At 43.9% G+C, this 18,246-nt stretch overlaps 1 protein-coding gene across 3 annotated transcripts; it reads right to left on the bottom strand.

Annotated features, from left to right (window-relative positions):
* Positions 1-5,710: 5,710 nt before the first annotated feature.
* LOC129819539 (dual specificity protein kinase CLK2-like) lies at positions 5,711-18,096 on the bottom strand. 3 transcript variants are annotated; one of them, XM_055875880.1, is made up of 15 exons: positions 16,337-17,952; positions 15,950-16,111; positions 14,832-15,025; positions 14,314-14,605; positions 13,392-13,482; positions 12,228-12,294; positions 11,359-11,475; positions 10,530-10,696; positions 9,900-9,994; positions 9,268-9,321; positions 8,950-9,079; positions 8,135-8,217; positions 7,555-7,634; positions 7,170-7,260; positions 5,711-6,967 (listed from the first exon to the last, which is right to left on the bottom strand). In XM_055875880.1, the coding sequence occupies exons 1-15, from the start codon at positions 16,343-16,345 to the stop codon at positions 6,779-6,781; spliced, it is 1,821 nt and encodes a 606-aa protein (XP_055731855.1). In that variant the 5' UTR covers positions 16,346-17,952; the 3' UTR covers positions 5,711-6,778. The 3 variants fall into 3 exon arrangements, with proteins under 3 accessions (XP_055731855.1, XP_055731857.1, XP_055731856.1); XM_055875882.1 differs by lacking the exons at positions 15,950-16,111; positions 16,337-17,952 and adding an exon at positions 17,959-18,096; XM_055875881.1 differs by lacking the exons at positions 9,268-9,321; positions 15,950-16,111; positions 16,337-17,952.
* Positions 18,097-18,246: the final 150 nt, after the last annotated feature.

Genomic DNA, 18,246 nt, shown 5'->3' with positions numbered 1-18,246 from the left:
GACAAACCTATCAAGTATGCACATATAGGATACATGAGGATGTTCTAGTCTAGAGGAGAACATTAACAATGGCCGGGCTCCCGAGTGGCACAGCATCTGTGCAAGAGGCGTCACTACAGTCCCTGGTTTGAATCCAGGCTGTATCACATCCGGCCGTACTTGGGAGTCCCATAGGGTGGCACAAATTGGTCCGGGGTAGGCCTTCCATTGTAATTAAGAATTTTTCTTAACTGACTTGCCTAGTTAAATAAAAACAAGTGAGCGCATGACAATACACAGAACTGACTACCAGCACTAAATGACAAAGGGATCTCCACGGCTACAGGGGCAAAGAAAAGATCAAGCAATTGAAATGTCTCATTCACTTACCCACTGGCGTAACACAGTTTCTCTGAAACCCCGCAAGGTCGGAGTTCTCTTTGGAGGGCTACTGTCAAAATGATTCAAATAAAAAGTAGACCTTGATAACAGGCGTGTGGGACCCCCCCGGCTTTGCAGGGGTATGCCAGTGCCCCCTTCATCTTTAAACAGACTTAAAGGTAGACTCAGCGAAATGACGTTGCCATGAGCAGCAGATATTGAGAGGGGGGAGATGAGCTCACACAGTATATGCACATGCACACAGCTTTGCGTCATGCCATTAGAGCGTAGTAGGTACTGGACCAAAACAGCAGATTTGATTTTCACGCTTAGTTGTTGTGGGAATTGACCCACTATGCTGTTTACTTTCTGCATCTATGTCATACCGCTGAGTCTACCTTTACAACTTTGGCTTCATTATCCTTTCTCGTTACCATAAGTGTTGTTTTTCCTAGAGTTCAGTGTCTTCTCATCGTCTCACAATGGCAAGTGTAGGTAACCTCATTCCCAATCTTTTTTTGTTACCACATAAATATAGGTCAACATAGAGCCTGCTGGTGGACCAGATTAAAGTGTTAGATATGTAGCTTCGGCCCAGGCTTTCACGCACATGAATGAAGCCTGGCAGCAGAGGCCAGGTGATACAAGTTGTCTTTTGTCTCACATGACTTTACACTGGTCCCCGCTAGAGGCCATAGAGCTCTGGGCGCCTCCTGTCACATTCAGACTGAGCTCCTTGAAGGCGCCAAACAACTAATCGTCCTTCGCAGCTTTCTGGTTGCTCTTGGCATTGGTCTTACTCTACATGGGGATAAAAATACTGGTTAAATGATCCGTCTCTTGTACACACACACAGAATTACCTTAGGGAGGCAGTGCTGGCTCCTCCTGACGGACCTCTCTACAATCCTTCTGTTTCCTACAGTAACACAATACAGAAACATTAGAGATGCTTCAGTGGCATTGGGAGAGTCTCCCATGCAGATATACAGTGCATTCGGAAAGTATGCAGACCCCTTGACTTTTTCCACGTTGTTACGTTAGTCTTATTCTAAAATGTACTACGTTCCCCCTGATCTATATATACACACACACACACACACACAACCCCAAAAGGACAAAGCAAAAACAGGTTTTTAGGATACTTATGTAAATGTGATATTTAAGTTCACACACCATTTACTCAGCACTTTGTTGAAGCATCTTTGGGCAGCTATTACAGCCCTGAGTCTTCTTGGGTATGACGCTACAAGCTTGGCACACCTGTATTTGGGGAGTTTCTCCCATTCCTCTGCAGATCCTCTCAAGCTCTGCCAGGTTGGATGGGGATCATCGCTGCACAGCTATTTTCAGCTCTCTCCAGAGATGTTCGATCGGGTTCAAGTCCGGGCTCTGGCTGGGTCACACAAGGACATTCAAAGAGTTCTCCCGAAGCCACTCCTGCATTGTCTTGGCTGTGTGCTTAGGGTTGTTGTCCTGTTGGAAGTTGAACCTTCGCCCAAGTCGTAGGTCCTGAGCGCTTTGGAACAGGTTTTCATCAAGGACCTCTCTGTACTTTGCTCCGTTCATGTTTCCCTCGATCCTGACTAGTCTCCCAGTCCCTGCCGCTGAAAAACATCCCCACAGCATGATGCTGTCACCGTTGCAATGGTGCCAGGTTTCCTCCAGACGTGACTCTTGGTTTCATCAGACCAATGAATCTTGTTTCTCATGGTCTGAGTCCTTTAGGTGCCTTTTGGCAAACTCCAGGCGGGCTGTTATGTGCCTTTTACTGAGGAGTGTCTTCCGTCTGGCCACTCTACCATAAAGGCCTGATTGGTGGAGTGCTGCAGAGATAGTTGTCCTTCTTGAAGTTTCTCCCATCTTGTTACAAGAATTTTGTTCTCAGTTGTTCATAATACCCAATTGAATTAGTTACTCAGCCTGAAACCCAGAATTTGTAAGAAACTGGTTGAAATGAATCAAGCGGAGGCCCAGCTACAATTGTCAGTAATGTTTATTTAGAGAGCTCTGAAGTGTATATACAAAAACGTTCCTTTAATTCCTTCTCTTAACCTACGCACATACATACACACTAAACTTTGGATTCTCTCTTCTCCTGGAGTCTCACCACACAGCGGACAGTTCCAGTCCCCTCCAGATACGGGAAATCTGGAGGGGCTCTCCATGTCTTATCTTATCTCCCCAGAGTTATAGCCAGGTCGGTTCAAACATAGTTTAATGATCCACTTTGTTTTCTTTAGGCACACACATACCTTCCTCTCTTCCCATGTACATGCTACATAACCTCTTTCATATGAACTAACATTATTTATCAATACAGAAAAACAGGGTAGAATACAATTAGTTATAGTTAAATGTATACATCATTTAGTCATTATTCATAAAATTCATAACACATCTCCACAGAGGAACCATCAGGTTCTTGGTCACCTCCCTGACCAAGACCCTTCTCCCCTGATTGCTCAGTTTGGATGGGCGGCCAGCTCTAGGAAGAGTCTTGGTGTTTCCAAACTTCTTCCATTTAACAATGACGGAGGCTACTGTGTTCTTGGGGACCTTCAATGCTGCAGAAATGATTTGGTACCCTTCCCCAGATGTATGCCTCGTCACAATCCTCTCTTGGAGCTCTACAGACAATTCCTTAGACCTCAGATTGTTTTTTGCTCTGACACGCAGTGTCAAATGTGGGACCTTATATAGACAGATGTGTGCTTTTCCAAATCATGTCCAATCAATTTTTGTGGAAACATCAAGGATGATCAATGGAAACAGGATGCACCAGAGCTCAATTTTGAGTCTCATAGCAAAAGGTATTTGTTTTTTTATACATTTGCAGTAATACATTGTGGGCTATTGTGTGTAGATTGATGACGGAAAAAAATGTATTCAATCCATTGTAGAATAAGGCTGTAACGTAACAAAATGCAGAAAAAGGTAAAGGGGTCTGAATACTTTCCAAATGCACTTAAATGCTGATACTTATCTAAATAAGCTCTAAGGGACAGTTTCCCAGACACAAGATTTAGCTTAGGCCTGGACTAAAAAGCCTGTTAAATTAATAATCTCCAGTGAAAGTGCTTTTTAGTCCAGGATTAGGCATAATTTCTGTCTGGGAAACTGGCCTTTAATTATTTGATATCTACTAAAAACAATGGCCAACCATCCCTACCTTTCTCTTTGAATGTCAGCCTGGTATGCTCTGAGCCAAGAGTGGTACAGCTCTCTGCAAGATTTGGTGCAAGGGACACTCTTCCTTCTGACTATGCTGTGCCTCCGGACTACAACTACGCTCTTCCGTTGAGCCCCCATGCACTTTTTTGTGCGTATTTTGTTGTCTGGTTTTGTCCCTGACACAATTGCTGAACTGCTTGATGGGATCACCCAGGGACTTAAAATCCATCTCTAGTGTGTCTGCGCTGCTTTGAGCGCTACAGTAGAGTTTCAGTATCTCTCACTCTGAGCTGGAGGAACTCAGTATCTCTCACTCTGAGCTGGAGGAACTCAACTCATGGCCTGTTTGCTCAAACCTGTCAACGGCAAAGATAAAATGATTAGGTTGGGAAGATGTTTTCTGCACAAGGCTAGTACAATGGAGGGAAACTACACAACTTAATACATGCACTGTCTCTGATTGCAAGTTGATATGAACAGTCTTAGAAAAGTGTCTGTCATGACAAAAGTGTCATTATCATGACAGAATGTAAACTACATTATTTACAATACAGCCAACCATACTGATAATAAAGCCATAACAAAAATCAATGCAAGGCTATTTCAAGTGTGACCCGCATTATAATTTTTTGACACATACCTGTAAATAGTCTATTTGCTGTAACCAAAGAAGGCAGGTAATCCACATTCCTCAGTGGCAAAACAGTATTGCTTTGAGGTACTCCGGTTGATGGACTTCTGCGCATTTGTCCGGGTAAAGTGCCTTGTCTCCTCTTATTGGGATTTCACAGACAACCCTCCCTGCTTCTCAGGCAAATTAGCTGAAGACATAAGCACTCATCTCATTAGAACCTACAGGGACGCAAACAAACCAGTGTAGGAGAGAAACAAGCATCATGTCATGTAGTTTTCAATGATGACATGGAATGAACTGTCAGTGTAGGTATAGTTATAGGCCTGTGTTGCCAGGTGATATTTCTGTTAGTTCTGACCATAAGTAAAGAGTGAGAGGGGGCAGATAGAAACCAGTCTGGAGGAAGACCGCATTGAGGCATGAATCACGGTTGTTTTCAATGTCAGCAAGGGGATATCCGCTTTTCTTTAGAATAGCTGCCATTTTGAAGTTGACAGTGACTCATTGACGCAACCTTGAGCCATCAGCCGTCCACTACTTTGTACCCAAATAGCACAAAAGTCACTCAATCCCCACCACCCTTGATCATGTCTATACATTTTGACTGATGGAAATAAACTGTACAAAATCCAATGAAATGTATCTTCTGGGTTATTTTGCTCTGGCACCCCAATGGTGGAACAAACTCCCTCACGACGCCAGGACAGCGGAGTCAATCACCACCTTCCGGAGACACCTGAAACCCCACCTCTTCAAGGAATACCTAGGATAAAGCAATCCTTCTGCCCCCCCCCCCCTTAAAAGATTTAGATGCACTATCGTAAAGTGGCTGTTCCACTGGATGTCATTAGGTGAATGCACCAATTTGTAAGTCGCTCTGGATAAGAGCGTCTGCTAAATGACTTAAATGTAAATGTAAATTTTGTTTCTATAGCTAGACGTTTATTAAAGGTTAATTGTTCAGTTCACCCAGTGAACTTAACCTTAGTTTACTGGCACACATCTACAGATTCTGTATAGGCTTTGCTCTGGTTTTCATGGTAGCAGATGGGGGAAAAGAGAGGGAGCGAGGGAAAGCAGGCCAGGGAGGCAAACAGACAAAGGTAGTGGCAAGATGAGTTTTCTGAAAGATGGATGAGGACCCATGACAGTAGGTACACCTGCATGGCTGCCAGAGCTGATCCTCCTGTCCTTGGCCCCTTCCTGTGGGTGACACGGCAGACTTTACAGAGAAGTGGCCATGGGTGAATCTCAATTCATATTTCCTTGGAAACCCTTTTCTACTCCTCTTCAAAACACATCCGAGGGGAGGGACCTTGGTCCTTCTCCTCTAAATAGGGTTGAGAAGGTAATTTGAGAGAGCCCATGTCCTAACACTACTCATCTACAGACTATTTAGGTAGCAGCAGAGTTGATGGTACAACACTACTAAATAGAGCAATAGGCCAGGGTCAGTCAAGGGTTTCCTGACAGCCTTCTGTATCGTTGGCCACGAACACACTACAGTCATTAAATAAAATCAGGGTTCAAAGACACAGTCGAGTACTTAAGACAAAAACGCCTCCCCATAACTCAACCAACGGCGCTACAAGCCTTGGCAAAGGAGGACTTAACTTTAATTTGACAGAATCATACATCGTTTTATACATTTAAATCTTATACAAAAAAAATATGAATGTACAGGGAGGAGATAATAATAATAAATACTGTAAACCGGGTGCTGCTGTGTGCCTGTGGCATCGGGGATGCCATACGTTACTATTATGACCCTGTGTGTGCTTCATCTCAGACCACAGGCCTGATACTATCACACATGTAAAAAGGCAGTTTGCAGATTGTGTTGTATGGGGGTCTGATTGTTGTGAGTGTCTGTCATTTCCCCAGACTAGATGAAGAACAGATGAGAAAACATGTCCAGTTGTGAGTACTATTATTACATTAATATGGCATCAATCCCTCTCCTCAAAAGCATTGCATACGTAACAGAGATACAGTAGATATATTATATCAATAGGAGAGGCCTATATAAGCAATACATGTGGAGTGGCAATCACTCATCGACGAAACGTGCCATTCGATTGGCTAACATTAGCCAAGATCGATTGCTGTGGCATTGACAAGTTTCCAAATAAATACAAGACAGTGCCCCCTCTTCCCCAAGCGTTTCACCTCAAATGAAGCGGTCACGATATTGGCTTTCAGAGCAAGGCTTCTCTTGCTCTCACTAGTGTTCCACTACACGAGGCCGGTCCTTTCCTTTACATGCGGAAGACTGGAGCTGGGTCTGGGTAATCTAAGGTTGGGCTACAAACTCCTCTCTTGGTCATTTGCCTTCTGTCGGAGCAGAAGCCGAGAGGACAAAAAGGAGGGCTGTCTTTTTCTGAAGTCCTTCTGGTTTTCTAGCTGCCAGCATGAGCCTCTCTCCTAACTGTGGGGGCCGTACAGTAAGCAGGAGGAAACGGGTCCATGCTGTGATGAATGGCCAAAGGATTTCAGACCGACTGGTAAGGTCCATCGAATTTGGCCGTACTGCCTTAAGTGGTCGTATCGGTCTGCTCCACCTGAAAATAAATAAATCGCTCTATCGTTAAGAGTCTGTGGAGGTCCCGGGTCACCGGCTGATGTCGCGGTTGCCCTCCCAGGTCTTCCCCCCCACCGCATCGCCTGCTGTCCCCGATTCGAAGAAAGGGTGTCTGAGGGAGTCTGCCAGGGCCAGGCGCTTAGCGGGCTCGTATTCCAGCATGCTCTCAATCAGGTCAAACAACCGATGGTGCTCCTCGGCTTCCGACAACAGGTACCTCTGAGAACATACAGAGATGTGATCAACATAATGAAAATCAGGAAAATGTGAATACTCTATTTGGGGTTAGGGTTCACTTCAATAATGTCTAAATAGAGGTTGATATCAGAAATCCCTAGTTAATCCGACATGAGGGGTTGAATGGGAAGGAAGATAAGTAGTGGGGTGCTACACAAGGAGGGAAAAGGAGCTGCTCTCTTACCCGTAAGGGTTTGCAGTTCTCCCTCACGTATCTCCCAGCTGACGAGCTCTCGTCCCAGTCCAGACGTCCGCGGTAAAAATATTTCTGCTTCCTGAGTTAAAGGGGAGAGAGAAAAGATTACAAAGATTGAGGAAGAGCGGCATATATAGATAAAAACAGTGTGTGCGCAGGGGCAGCAGCATGGAAGAGTTGCCATAGGGTTCAATACCCACATACAAAGATCACCAACAGGCCCTTTGATGTGGCATAAACACACAACTTCACTCTGATGCTCTGCGTCAACAACTAGACAAAGCAACACTATGGGCGTGTGTGTGATGGATGACTGTTTGACCTGCAACTACACAGATGCACCTGGCCGCGTGTGTATGGTGTGAGCTCTGACCTCGTCTTGCGTATCATCCTGGAGGGCACCGGCCCCAGTATTCTCTCCATCATGGCCAGATGCTCCCTGTTATCATGAGTCTGAGGGAGGGATGAACAAACAAGACAGCAAAAGGTAAATCGGTTTCAGAGTATAAATGGCCATAAATGTAGATAGTGGATATCGGCAACAAGATCGATGCCAACACACACACCATTATCAAGGGCCTCATCTATCGCAACAATTTGACTGATAGCACAGAGTAAAATGTGGCCATAAATGCTGAGAGCTTTGACTAGAATGAGCGGAATAGTATGAGAGTGCCATCACCTATGGTGTTAGCATAGCCAGGCAGAACTCAGAACACGGAGGACAACGTCAACAAAGGGTTGATCATAATTGGATTAGCAGTGGTGCCTCTCTGCTGCTCTCTCTGACTCGGTGTGTGTGTCTGTGTGTTTGCTTATGTGTGCGCAAAAGCCATTCTGGGCTTCGTTCAGTCCTTCCTGTCAAACCTGAATCGACCAGACACGGAGAGTAATCGTGGAAGGCAGCTGTCGCCACAGACAGCATGGGATTGGGAAGGGAAGTGGGGTTTTACCTGGAACAAGGTGAAGCCCAGGTAGTACTCGAACAGGATGCAACCGATGCTCCACACATCACACGGCTGGCTCCAGCCCAGCTCTACAGGACAAAACACCGAATGGGTGAATGTTTTTGGGGGTGGTTTCCCTGACACACATTAAGCCTAATACTGGACTAAAAGTATTGTCAATTGGGATTCTCCATCTGAATTGGTGCTGTGTAGGCTGGTGGAAACTAACAAAACGGTGAAAAAGGCTCAATGTAAGACCCTAGGCTCACACGCTCGCTCCAGTGCTTCGCCTTATCAAAAGCAACAACCAAAGTTTCGGCGGCAGCAGCTTTTCTGCCTCCACATTGGTTGTGACTTCACAACTAGCATCATAGATCAAGAGGGTGAAGATTTAGTTTCTTTAAATAGAACAAGGACTCATACAGGCCACATAACAGACCATGGGGTAAGCTTACACATTGAGCTTTGAAAGTATGTGAAAAGACAATCAACTCAACTCTGAGCAAGCACACTCGACTAATTGTCTCATGTACTGCAAAGTGAGCACAAAGCCAGTCAACTGTGCTAAGTGTCTGACTGTGGGTTGCTGTTCAGTGTCTACCTGACTGGAAACGAACTGGCAGATTATGGCAGTTCAAGGCCACTGCCAAGGAACACCCCCTGTGTTTTAGAATAGCCCAGACATAACCCAACCAGACAGACTATAGCAGTCAATTGTCAATGTAGTGGCTACACCACCCTTAGTTTTGATTAGTCCTCATCCAAATTGTTTAGCTAACTGGCCTGAAGGAAGATAGGGCTAACTCTGGAACGTCACTCACCTAGTATGACTTCCGGGGAGCGGTAGTGCCGTGTGGAGACGATGGTGCTGTGGTGCTCGTGGTCAAATGTGGCGCTACCAAAGTCCACCACCCGTACGTCCGTGCTCTTCACTGTCCGCTCGTCGCGCTTCTGTAGGGAGGAAAGTGAAAAAGGACATGGCTTAGAACCTTAGTTTTGTTAAAAATAAAAAAAGGCAGAACGCTACTTTTTCCCCCAAACCTCGTGAAACGTGTAAAGCTAAACTTTTAAGACAATTGGCCAGTGAATGACATCTTGATTAGTCCATTCCTGATATTTATTTTATTTATTTATTTTACCGTTATTTTACCAGGTAAGTTGACTGAGAACACGTTCTCATTTGCAGCAACGACCTGGGGAATAGTTACAGGGGAGAGGAGGGGGATGAATGAGCCAATTGTAAACTCTATCTAGTAACATTGACATGATCTATTTTCATGCTTCTGACATTAAACCATACCTGTATCCAAACAAAATGATTCCCATTTGTTTTGGTACATTTAGGCCTAATCGTCATTTGCACTTCAGGCAATAGCTGACTGCATTTGCGATGACACTCAGCATGTGTCCCAAATGGCACCCGTTTCCCTATATAGAGCACTACATTTGAACAGGCCCTGGATAAAAGTAGTGCACTATTAGGGAATATGGTACCATTTGGGATGTAGCCTCTGAAAGCAAAACAGGCTCTGCAGAACGCCTATTATCCCGAGGCCCGACTGTTAACTCGAAATGACACAATGACAAGGTTCCAGTTTAACAAAGTTTACTCTACTATATGAACATACTACAAGTAGCCATTACACTCAAGGCCAGGCCCATCAACGACTAGACTTCCTGCGCATGCGCACTCTTGACTGAGTGATAGCCCCGTAATAACAGAAATATAGGGATACTTAAAACATGAACTTAACACGACTCCTCGTCTCACCTTCTCTACGTTATAGGTCATCGTGAAGTCGGAATTGACAAACAGAATGTTTTCTGGCTTCAGGTCTGTGTGCGTCAACTTGGTATCATGGAGAACTGTGAGGGAAAAATACCAGTTAAAATCCCAACAGCCATTCACATTCAATGGGGGTCAATGAAAAGAACACTCTTCTGATAGGTGTGTTTGAACCAACGATGCCCTCATGTGGCTAAAGGCTTCTCATTGCAAACAATGGTGGCTTTATATTCCAATTCCAACCTCTCTAGGTGAGTAAAGGAAGGGGGTGGCTAAATCAACAAAAAGGAATGAATGAAGGATTGTGTCACGGTAGTGATAGGGGTCTATGTTGGGCATTGGTTGTTGGAGTGAGACTGTTCGAATTGTTAAAGAGAATGTGCTCTTGATAATTCATCTGGTTAAACAAAGGCAATAAATACAAGATAGTAGCGTAATATCGGTGTGCACTTACACTTGACAGCCAGGCTGTGGAGTGACAATTATGACTAGTTGACTGCTAGTTTCTGCACTTATGTCGGGCCGTTATTGTGAAAGAAAATGTGTTCTCAATTACTTACCCGGTTAAACAAAAGGCAATATATTTTTTATATACAAGTAAATATATAAACTTACACTTGACGGACAGGCATAGCTGATAGGCCATGTGTCGGACCTGGGCGATGGAATAGGGCAGGTAATTGTTCTCCTTGAGGAAGTCGAAGGTGCTGAGGGCCAGCAGCTCGAAGGAGATACACATGTGGCCGTGGTAGTCGAACCAGTCGTACATCTGCACACACAGGCTGGGAGGAAAGATGAGAGGGGTTACATAACTAACAAAGTAAACATAGGTCAATGAAAACTAAACGACACAGGGTCCTGTGTAATTTCTTCAGGATCAAAAAAGGGGGCTTAGGTGGTGGGTGTGGCAATGGGCGTGGTAAAGCCAGGCTGAATTTCTGAGGCCACCCCATCTCAGTGATGTAGAGAAAGGTTTGCATTTATTAAAGCCAACTTCATGCAAATCTACAGATTTCTCCATGGAGCCGAGAGATACTTTTGCAGTTTAAAAGCAAATTTCCTGCAATTCTACACAGTTGGCCATGGAGCTGAGAGAAAATTTGTGTAGTTTTAAAGCTCAACGTGTTAAACCTAATAAAATCAATACTGCTAAATTCATTGTTTTTGGAATTTTCAAGTCTCCTTGATTATCTAGCTTTTATTTTGGTGATTGTTAGTTCTCAAAGTTTATATTATTTCAAAATATATAGGTCCATTATCTTTTCTACATACTTCATACCTGATTTTAGTCATTTAAGTTTACACTGTAAGTGTTTTTCCATTCCCGAAAATGAATGTAATTACACTGTTTGGAGAAAGTATTTAAATTGGAGAAAAATTGGAGAAAAATCCCTGGTAATGAACAATACACCGTAGTGGTCGGAGTCAGTAGTAGGCTACTCACTGTTTGTTTTCCGGATCTTTCTCATTGATTCTCTCCAGCACATTGATCTCCAGACGAGCTGCTTCCTTGTATTTCTCCACATTTTTTATGATCTTCAGAGCAACAGCGGCCCCTCCCCTGTAAGACACATACAGTATGAATGACAAAGACGTAACTAACCACACCACATGATGAATATAGACACAAAACACGAGGGAATACCTTGCGGTGCAAAGCTGTGATTCCCTAAATTAGGTCCATCTACATAACCCGAGTTAGTGCTGTTGCTTGGGAACCCGGTGTCACAGGTTTGGTAGCTAAAATAAAATGGATACCCTAAGGATAGCTTTTGAAAACAGATTTTTCAGTCTCTTTAACATGATACATTTGTCCAAACTTGTTGAGCCATGAAATTCCACCTTATTTCATACAAGCAAACTGTATTGTGATGAGTACATTCTATTCCCTTGTCCTTGCATGTTGATTATGCAACATGTTATGTTCCCAAAAATAAGTTTGGCTTTATCGCGTTCAAGTTCAAACTTGTATTGTGCTTCAGGGGGCAGAGGCAGGGACATTAGCATGGAACAAATTTGCATGGGGTATCATTGCCCTGCCCGCTAAACTCAGGGCCCATAGAGAAGCACACAGACGTCTATAGTGAGCCTAAGTGCATGCGCTAATACACCCATAGCAAACGGCCACGGCATGATGGAAATAACAGGATCAGCCAAAGGAGGAGGGCTCTAACTCTAGAACTACTATTTGTAAATAGTAAACACCTAGTGCAGGTAGAGGGAACACTTTAAGAAAAAAATAGGACTCCGGAGGCTTTATAAAAAGGGCCACCAGCTAACAGTCAGAGCAGTTGTTTTCATACGGATACATACCGACGATGGTCAATACATTGCATCACCCTCCCAAAGGTGCCTTCCCCCAGAGTGCTGACAATCTCATCTGGAAGACAGACAAAGAGATGGGGGGAAAGAGTGGGAAAGAAGGGAGGAGAAGAATTAGACATGTGCACCGGAGCAGGGACATCAAGGCAAAAAAAAGTGACAGGCGTTTCAATACTAGCACCCATCCCCCTTTTCAGGTTGTGGACAAATGGGATGCCAAAAAGAATCTTTACTTTTACACGGTCCTAGATAACCTATGATAATTGGGGTCCACACACTACCAGAACAAATTATGGGACAATTTTTGAGTGCCCCCCAGCAGCCTATAGGAAGGAAAACCAAAAGTATATTCCTACAGATGTTGTGGTGGTGTGCCTATTTTAGAGCAAGGGCGTCGGGGGGGAGGAATGTGTTGGGTTTTACTGGTTAACCTATGTAATTGAAAAACCCACTCAAGCAAAACTTCTGAAATAAGTAAATGTGCAGACTAAGCAAATGAATGTGGTTTCAAACTGGAAGAACATACAGGTCATGCCAGGGATACGAGCTGGAAATGGTAAAACTATGTTAAGTGGGTGTTATGAGATCATGGATCATAATAACTGTGGTTTTTTAAAGCATACAAATCATGCTCTTAATTTACCACTACAAAGACTTCGATCAAGTGTAGCATTAAATAGATGCAACACTGTCAAAGGTCAAAAATGCAACACTGCAGACAACTTAAGGCCCTATGGGTGTTTACTAGGTAGGCCTCATGTTAGTTTTGAAGGAAAGGGCTAGATGAGGGGTTGCAAAACTATTCAAAACATAAACGTTCCTAATTGCTTTTATGTATTACAAGAAAAATGATTTATTTTAGACCTGGACTTTAAACTAAAACGCAAGAGACAAATAAGAAGTTGAGGAAATGTTGTGTTGGGGGAAAACTCTAATATAAAACCACAGCTAGATAGCCTCAACACAACGAGCTGTATTTATCTAAAAACCAATATCCCCAACATTTTTTGGTGTGCTATCCACCCTGCTTTTTGAGCTAGAGCGAACAGCATTCTACCATGGCATCATCATCAGGCACTCCCCTGTCAGTGAATGCTCTATGGTTTTAAATACTCATATGGAGAAGGGTTACGATAGAGTAGTGGCAGTGAGTACATCTCTCTTGCAGGACGTCCCCACTCCGACAGATCAGGTGCCCTTCCTCGTCGTCCCTCACACTCAGTGCCCGCGTCCGGCTGTCACTCCGCTGTTTGCAGCCCCCACAGCATTAGCAGGTCACGACACGACCGACAGGGGACAGGGGGTTTTCGGGGGCAGCCGTAGCCACGGCGATGGAAGGCGGCACAGGTAGAGGAGGGAGGAGGAGGGTGATGTTGTAGTTGACGTAGTGGTTGTAGGTGGGTGTGGTGGTCATAGGGCGATTCGTATGACACCACGTGAGGAAATATATAACGATAGGGATATAGTGCAAGGGAACAAGTCAAAGATCACATTTTGTCCTCTGCTTCTCTCCCCCTCTACCTTTTAACCCGTGCTATTACAAATAAGGAAGCAACCTGCATATCCATTCATGAACAAAAAGCCAATTCAGAAAATACCAAAAATATCTACATCAAACTATGATATTGCCCACTTAAAACGAAGCAGAGTACTTCCCAAGAAAACAAATAAAATGAGAGGATGATAAGGCAATCAAGCAAAAAATAGTTAAAGATTAAAATCATCAGTGATACATCAATACATGCCAGCCTATGGTCCTCTCTCTCATTTATGTCTACTTAACGCAGAAGGCGAGAATGTGGATGATGCTTTATCCACGTGGGTCCAAAAACAGTCAATGTCTGACTACACAACTCATTTTATGAGAAGACTGTAGAAGGTAAATCTGGATTTAAGACAACACAGCTACTCAAATCCTGCTGACAAAAACAAAACAAAAGATTGTACTACTTACCAAGTCCAGGAGCTGTGGACAAGAGAAGGTAATAGAGAAGTAGAGAGACAGAAAGACATGAGAAGAGAAAGATAGAAAGGAGCGGGAGGGTTAAAGGACAAGCTCGGGCCGGGCTGTACTCACCGAGGAGGATGGGCTATAGGACCTGGTTCTACGCCGCCTTCGTTTGTGCTTACGCCTGCTGCCCTTCCTTCGGTACGACTCCTCCCGTTCCCTCTCGCGCCCTCTCCGGTAGTCGCACATGCTCGGTGAGAAGTCACGTGCGTAGTAACCGCCGTCGGCTACTGCTGCTGGTGCACCTCCATGTTCCCTTTCCCGGTTTCCGCGGTCTCGTTCGCGGCTCTGGTCCAGGCGCCGGTAGCCCTCACAGTAGCGCCGGTCGTATGGCCTGCGGTCTGCCGAGCGATTATCGTAGCTGCAAAAGAGGCGCCCAACACAATGGGTTAGAGCAGTGGTGTCTCTGACTACCAACTCAGGTTACACGTTATTCAATGAATGCCATCAGAGCCCTTTGATACTGGTACATGAACCTATTGAGTTTAAAAAACATTTATACCAGAAACTATCCTAAGGTATAAAAGCTTACATACCAATTATTTAGTTTGCAAGTACATAAATATAACACAGCCATACAAACAGACCTCCTGGAGCGAGCGTAGCTTCCCTCCTGTCGGTTTCCCCGTCCCCTTCTGTCCCGATCCCTCTCCCGGTCACTGCTAGAGGAAAAAGAGGGCGATCTGCGGTGCCTCTGCTTGCGTCCTCTGTCTCTGTCCCGGTCTTGATAGCTGCTCCGGCTGGCCCTTTCTGAGGACGGGTACCGTCTCGAGTGTGGCATCTGTGACAAGACATGTTACTTGGTATTTCATTGCCGTTGGTGAGGGGTTGGATTGCACTCAGTAAGGAAGGGATACAGAAAAGCTGCATGGTGGGGGGAAAGGAAGAAATCTAGTCAAAGAAAACCAGGTGAGGATCCATCCTCAGCTCTCCCATCAAGCCATTAAACTCTGGAACTGTTTTAAAGTCACCATTGGCCTCATGGGGAAATCACTGAGCGGTTTCTTTCCTCTCCAAAAACGGAGTTAGGAAGGACGCCTGTATCTTTGTAGTGACTGGGTGTATTGATACACCATCCAAAGTGTAATTAATAACTTCACCATGCTCAAAGGGATATTCAATGTCTGCTTTTTTATTTTTACCTATCTACCAACAGGTGCCCTTCTTTGCGAAGCATTGGAAAATCTCCCTGGTCTTTGTGGTTGAATCGGTGTTTCATTTGCTTGACTGAGGGACCTTAAAGATCATTGTATGTGTGGGGTACAGAGATCAAATCAAATTTGATTGGTCACATACACATATTTAGCAGATGTAGCAAAATGCTTGTGTCCCTAGCTCCAACAGTGCAGTAGTATCTAACAATTCACAACAATACACAGAAATCTAAAAGTTAAATGGAATTAAGAAATATATAAATATTGGGACAAGCAATGTTGGAGTGGCATTGACTAAAATACAGTATAATCCATATATACATATGAATTGAGTAAAACAGTATGTAAACATTAAAGTGACTAGTGTTCCATTATTTAAGTGACCAGTGATTCCATGTCTATGTACACAGGGCAGCAGCCTCTAAGGTGCAGGGTTGAGTAACTGGGTGGTAGCCGGCTAGTGATGGCTATTTAACAGTCTGATGGCCTTGAGATAGAAGCTGTTTTTCAGTCTCTCGGTCCCAGCTTTGATGCACCTGTACTGACCTCACCTTCTGGATGATAGAGGGGTGAACAGGCCGTGGCTTGGGTGGTTGATGACCTTGATGATCTTTTTGGCCTTCCTGTGACATCGGGTGCTGTAGGTGTCCTGGAGGACAGGCAGTGTGCCCCCGGTGATGCATTGAGCAGACAGCACCACCCTCTGGAGAGCCCTGTGGTTGAAGGCATTTCAGTTGCTGTAGCAGGATGCTTTCAGCCTGATAGGATGCTATCAATTGTGCATCTGTAAAAGTTTGTGAGGGTCTTCGTGCCAAGCCGAATTTCTTCAGCCTCCTGAGGTTAAAGAGGCGCTATTGTGCCTTCTTTACCACACTGTCTGTGTGGGTGCATTTCAGATTGTCAGTGACGTGTACGCTAAGGAACTTTAAGCTTTTCACCTTCCCCATTGCAGTCCTGTCGATGTGGATAGGGACGTACTCCCTCTGCTGTCTCCTGAAGTCCACGATCAGCTTCGTTTTGTTGACAGAGAAGTTATTTTCCTGGCACCACTCTGCCAGGTCCTTCACCTCCTCCCTGTAGGCTGTCTTGTCATTGTTGGTAATCAGGTTCTACCACTGTTGTGTCGTCTGCACACTTGATAACTGAGTTGGAGGTTATGGGTCAACAAGGAGCACATGAGGGTGCTGAGTACGCACCAAAATGAGGTACTCATTTAATCACGGTAAACACCAGTTGTGGAAAAAGTACAACAGCTTAGTAGAAAATTACTCAAGTAAAAGTGAGTCACCCAGTAAAATACTACATGAGTAAAAGTCTAAAACTATTTGGTTTTAAATGTACTTAAGTATCAAAAGTAAATGCAACTGCTAAAATATACTTAAGTATCAAAAGTAAAAGTATAAATCATTTAAAATTCCTTATATTAAGAGAACCAGACAGCACCATTTTCCTTTTTACGGATAACCAGGGGCACACTCCAACATCATTTACATACGAAGCGTGTGTTTAATGAGTCCGCCAGATCAGTGAAAGTAGGGATGTTCTTGATAAGTTGTGTGAATTGCACCATTTTCCTGTTCTACTAAGTATTCAAAATACTTTTTGTTGTGAGGGGAAAATGTATGGTGTAAGTACAATATTTTCTTTAGGAATGTAGTAAGTGGTCAAAAATATAAAAGTACAGATAAAAGTACCTAAAAATATTTTTACACCACTAGTAAACACTTATTTCACAGAGTGAGGCCATGCAACGGATGTAACGTTAACTTGTTAAAACAAGACATTTAAGCTTTTCATTTTTAATTAATTAGTACAAATTTCAAGAAACATAATTCCACTTTGACATGATTGGGTAAAAATCTAAATTGAACTTTAAATTCAGGCTGTGTAACAACAAAATGTGGAAAAATTCAAGGGGTGTGAATAGTTGAAGGCACTGTTAAGTTGGGGATGGCCTTATAACTAACGTTACCTAGCAAGCCAACTAACGTACTGTACCTAGTTAGTTGATGTCGCCTGGCTAAATGCAAACGTTAGCTAAGTAATGACGTGAGTTAATCACTGTGCCAGTTTAGCTAAGTGTGATAGCTAAAGACATGGGATTACCAAAAATGTGCAGTTCGACAACTAGTAAACTAAATATCTTGATAAATGGCAATTTGTTGACTCAGACTAGCTAGCACACTACTAGCTACGACATTCAGTCGAATTGGCTGGCTAACGTAAGGTGTTACTAGCTAGCCGACGCCATGATATTTCGCAGAAATGCAGGCACACGAATTGCTTTCGTGAAGAATTGCATAAATTGTAATTTTGTTCAAATATATATGTTTGGTTAACTATTTCTGATATTTACCTAACGTTTGCTATTAGTTATTTAGATCAGCTGGCTAGCTAGCTCCCTAATGCTAGCATAACATTGGCTAGCTAGCTAATTTGACCGCCATTTTACCTAGCTACTCGCGTTCGTTAGCTGACTATAATTGGACTCGCGTGGATCAACATATCATTGAAACCCGAATACAATGTAGTGCACACGTGTATTTCCATATTATTTTACCGTTATATCAGCCAGGCCTGTATGTTTATCCCACAGGAAATCCGTGTTTGCGCTTCAATTCCTAGTTTTCACTTCGCACTATCAGTTCAGCTAGCTAGCGCACTAACCTCGTACAAACCATCCTGATATCGCGAGTTTACACTGTTTCGCTTTAGGGAAACAGAACGTAAGCTCGAGAGAACAGGATGGTTCGAAGCTACGAGCATTGCTCCCCACAAGTAAACAACCCCTAATTAAAACACTCTTCCAGCCGCAGCCAGACCACAGATCCTTCTTCAGGTGCGAGCT

The sequence above is a fragment of the Salvelinus fontinalis genome, chromosome 22 (assembly GCF_029448725.1).
Source record: "Salvelinus fontinalis isolate EN_2023a chromosome 22, ASM2944872v1, whole genome shotgun sequence".
Lineage (NCBI taxonomy): Eukaryota > Metazoa > Chordata > Actinopteri > Salmoniformes > Salmonidae > Salvelinus > Salvelinus fontinalis.
This window is presented reverse-complemented; position numbering and strand designations above follow the sequence as displayed.

What these genes read in the sequence shown, in the direction of transcription:
- LOC129819539 (XM_055875880.1), bottom strand. An exon ending in GCTATGCCTGTCCGTCAAGT is followed by an intron (nt 9,995 to 10,529) that starts GTAAGTTTATAT and finishes TTTCCCTCACAG; the next exon opens with TTCTCCATGATACCAAGTTG. An exon ending in ACTTACCTGGTAAAATAACG is followed by an intron (nt 9,080 to 9,267) that starts GTAAAATAAATA and finishes TCCTCCCTACAG; the next exon opens with AAGCGCGACGAGCGGACAGT.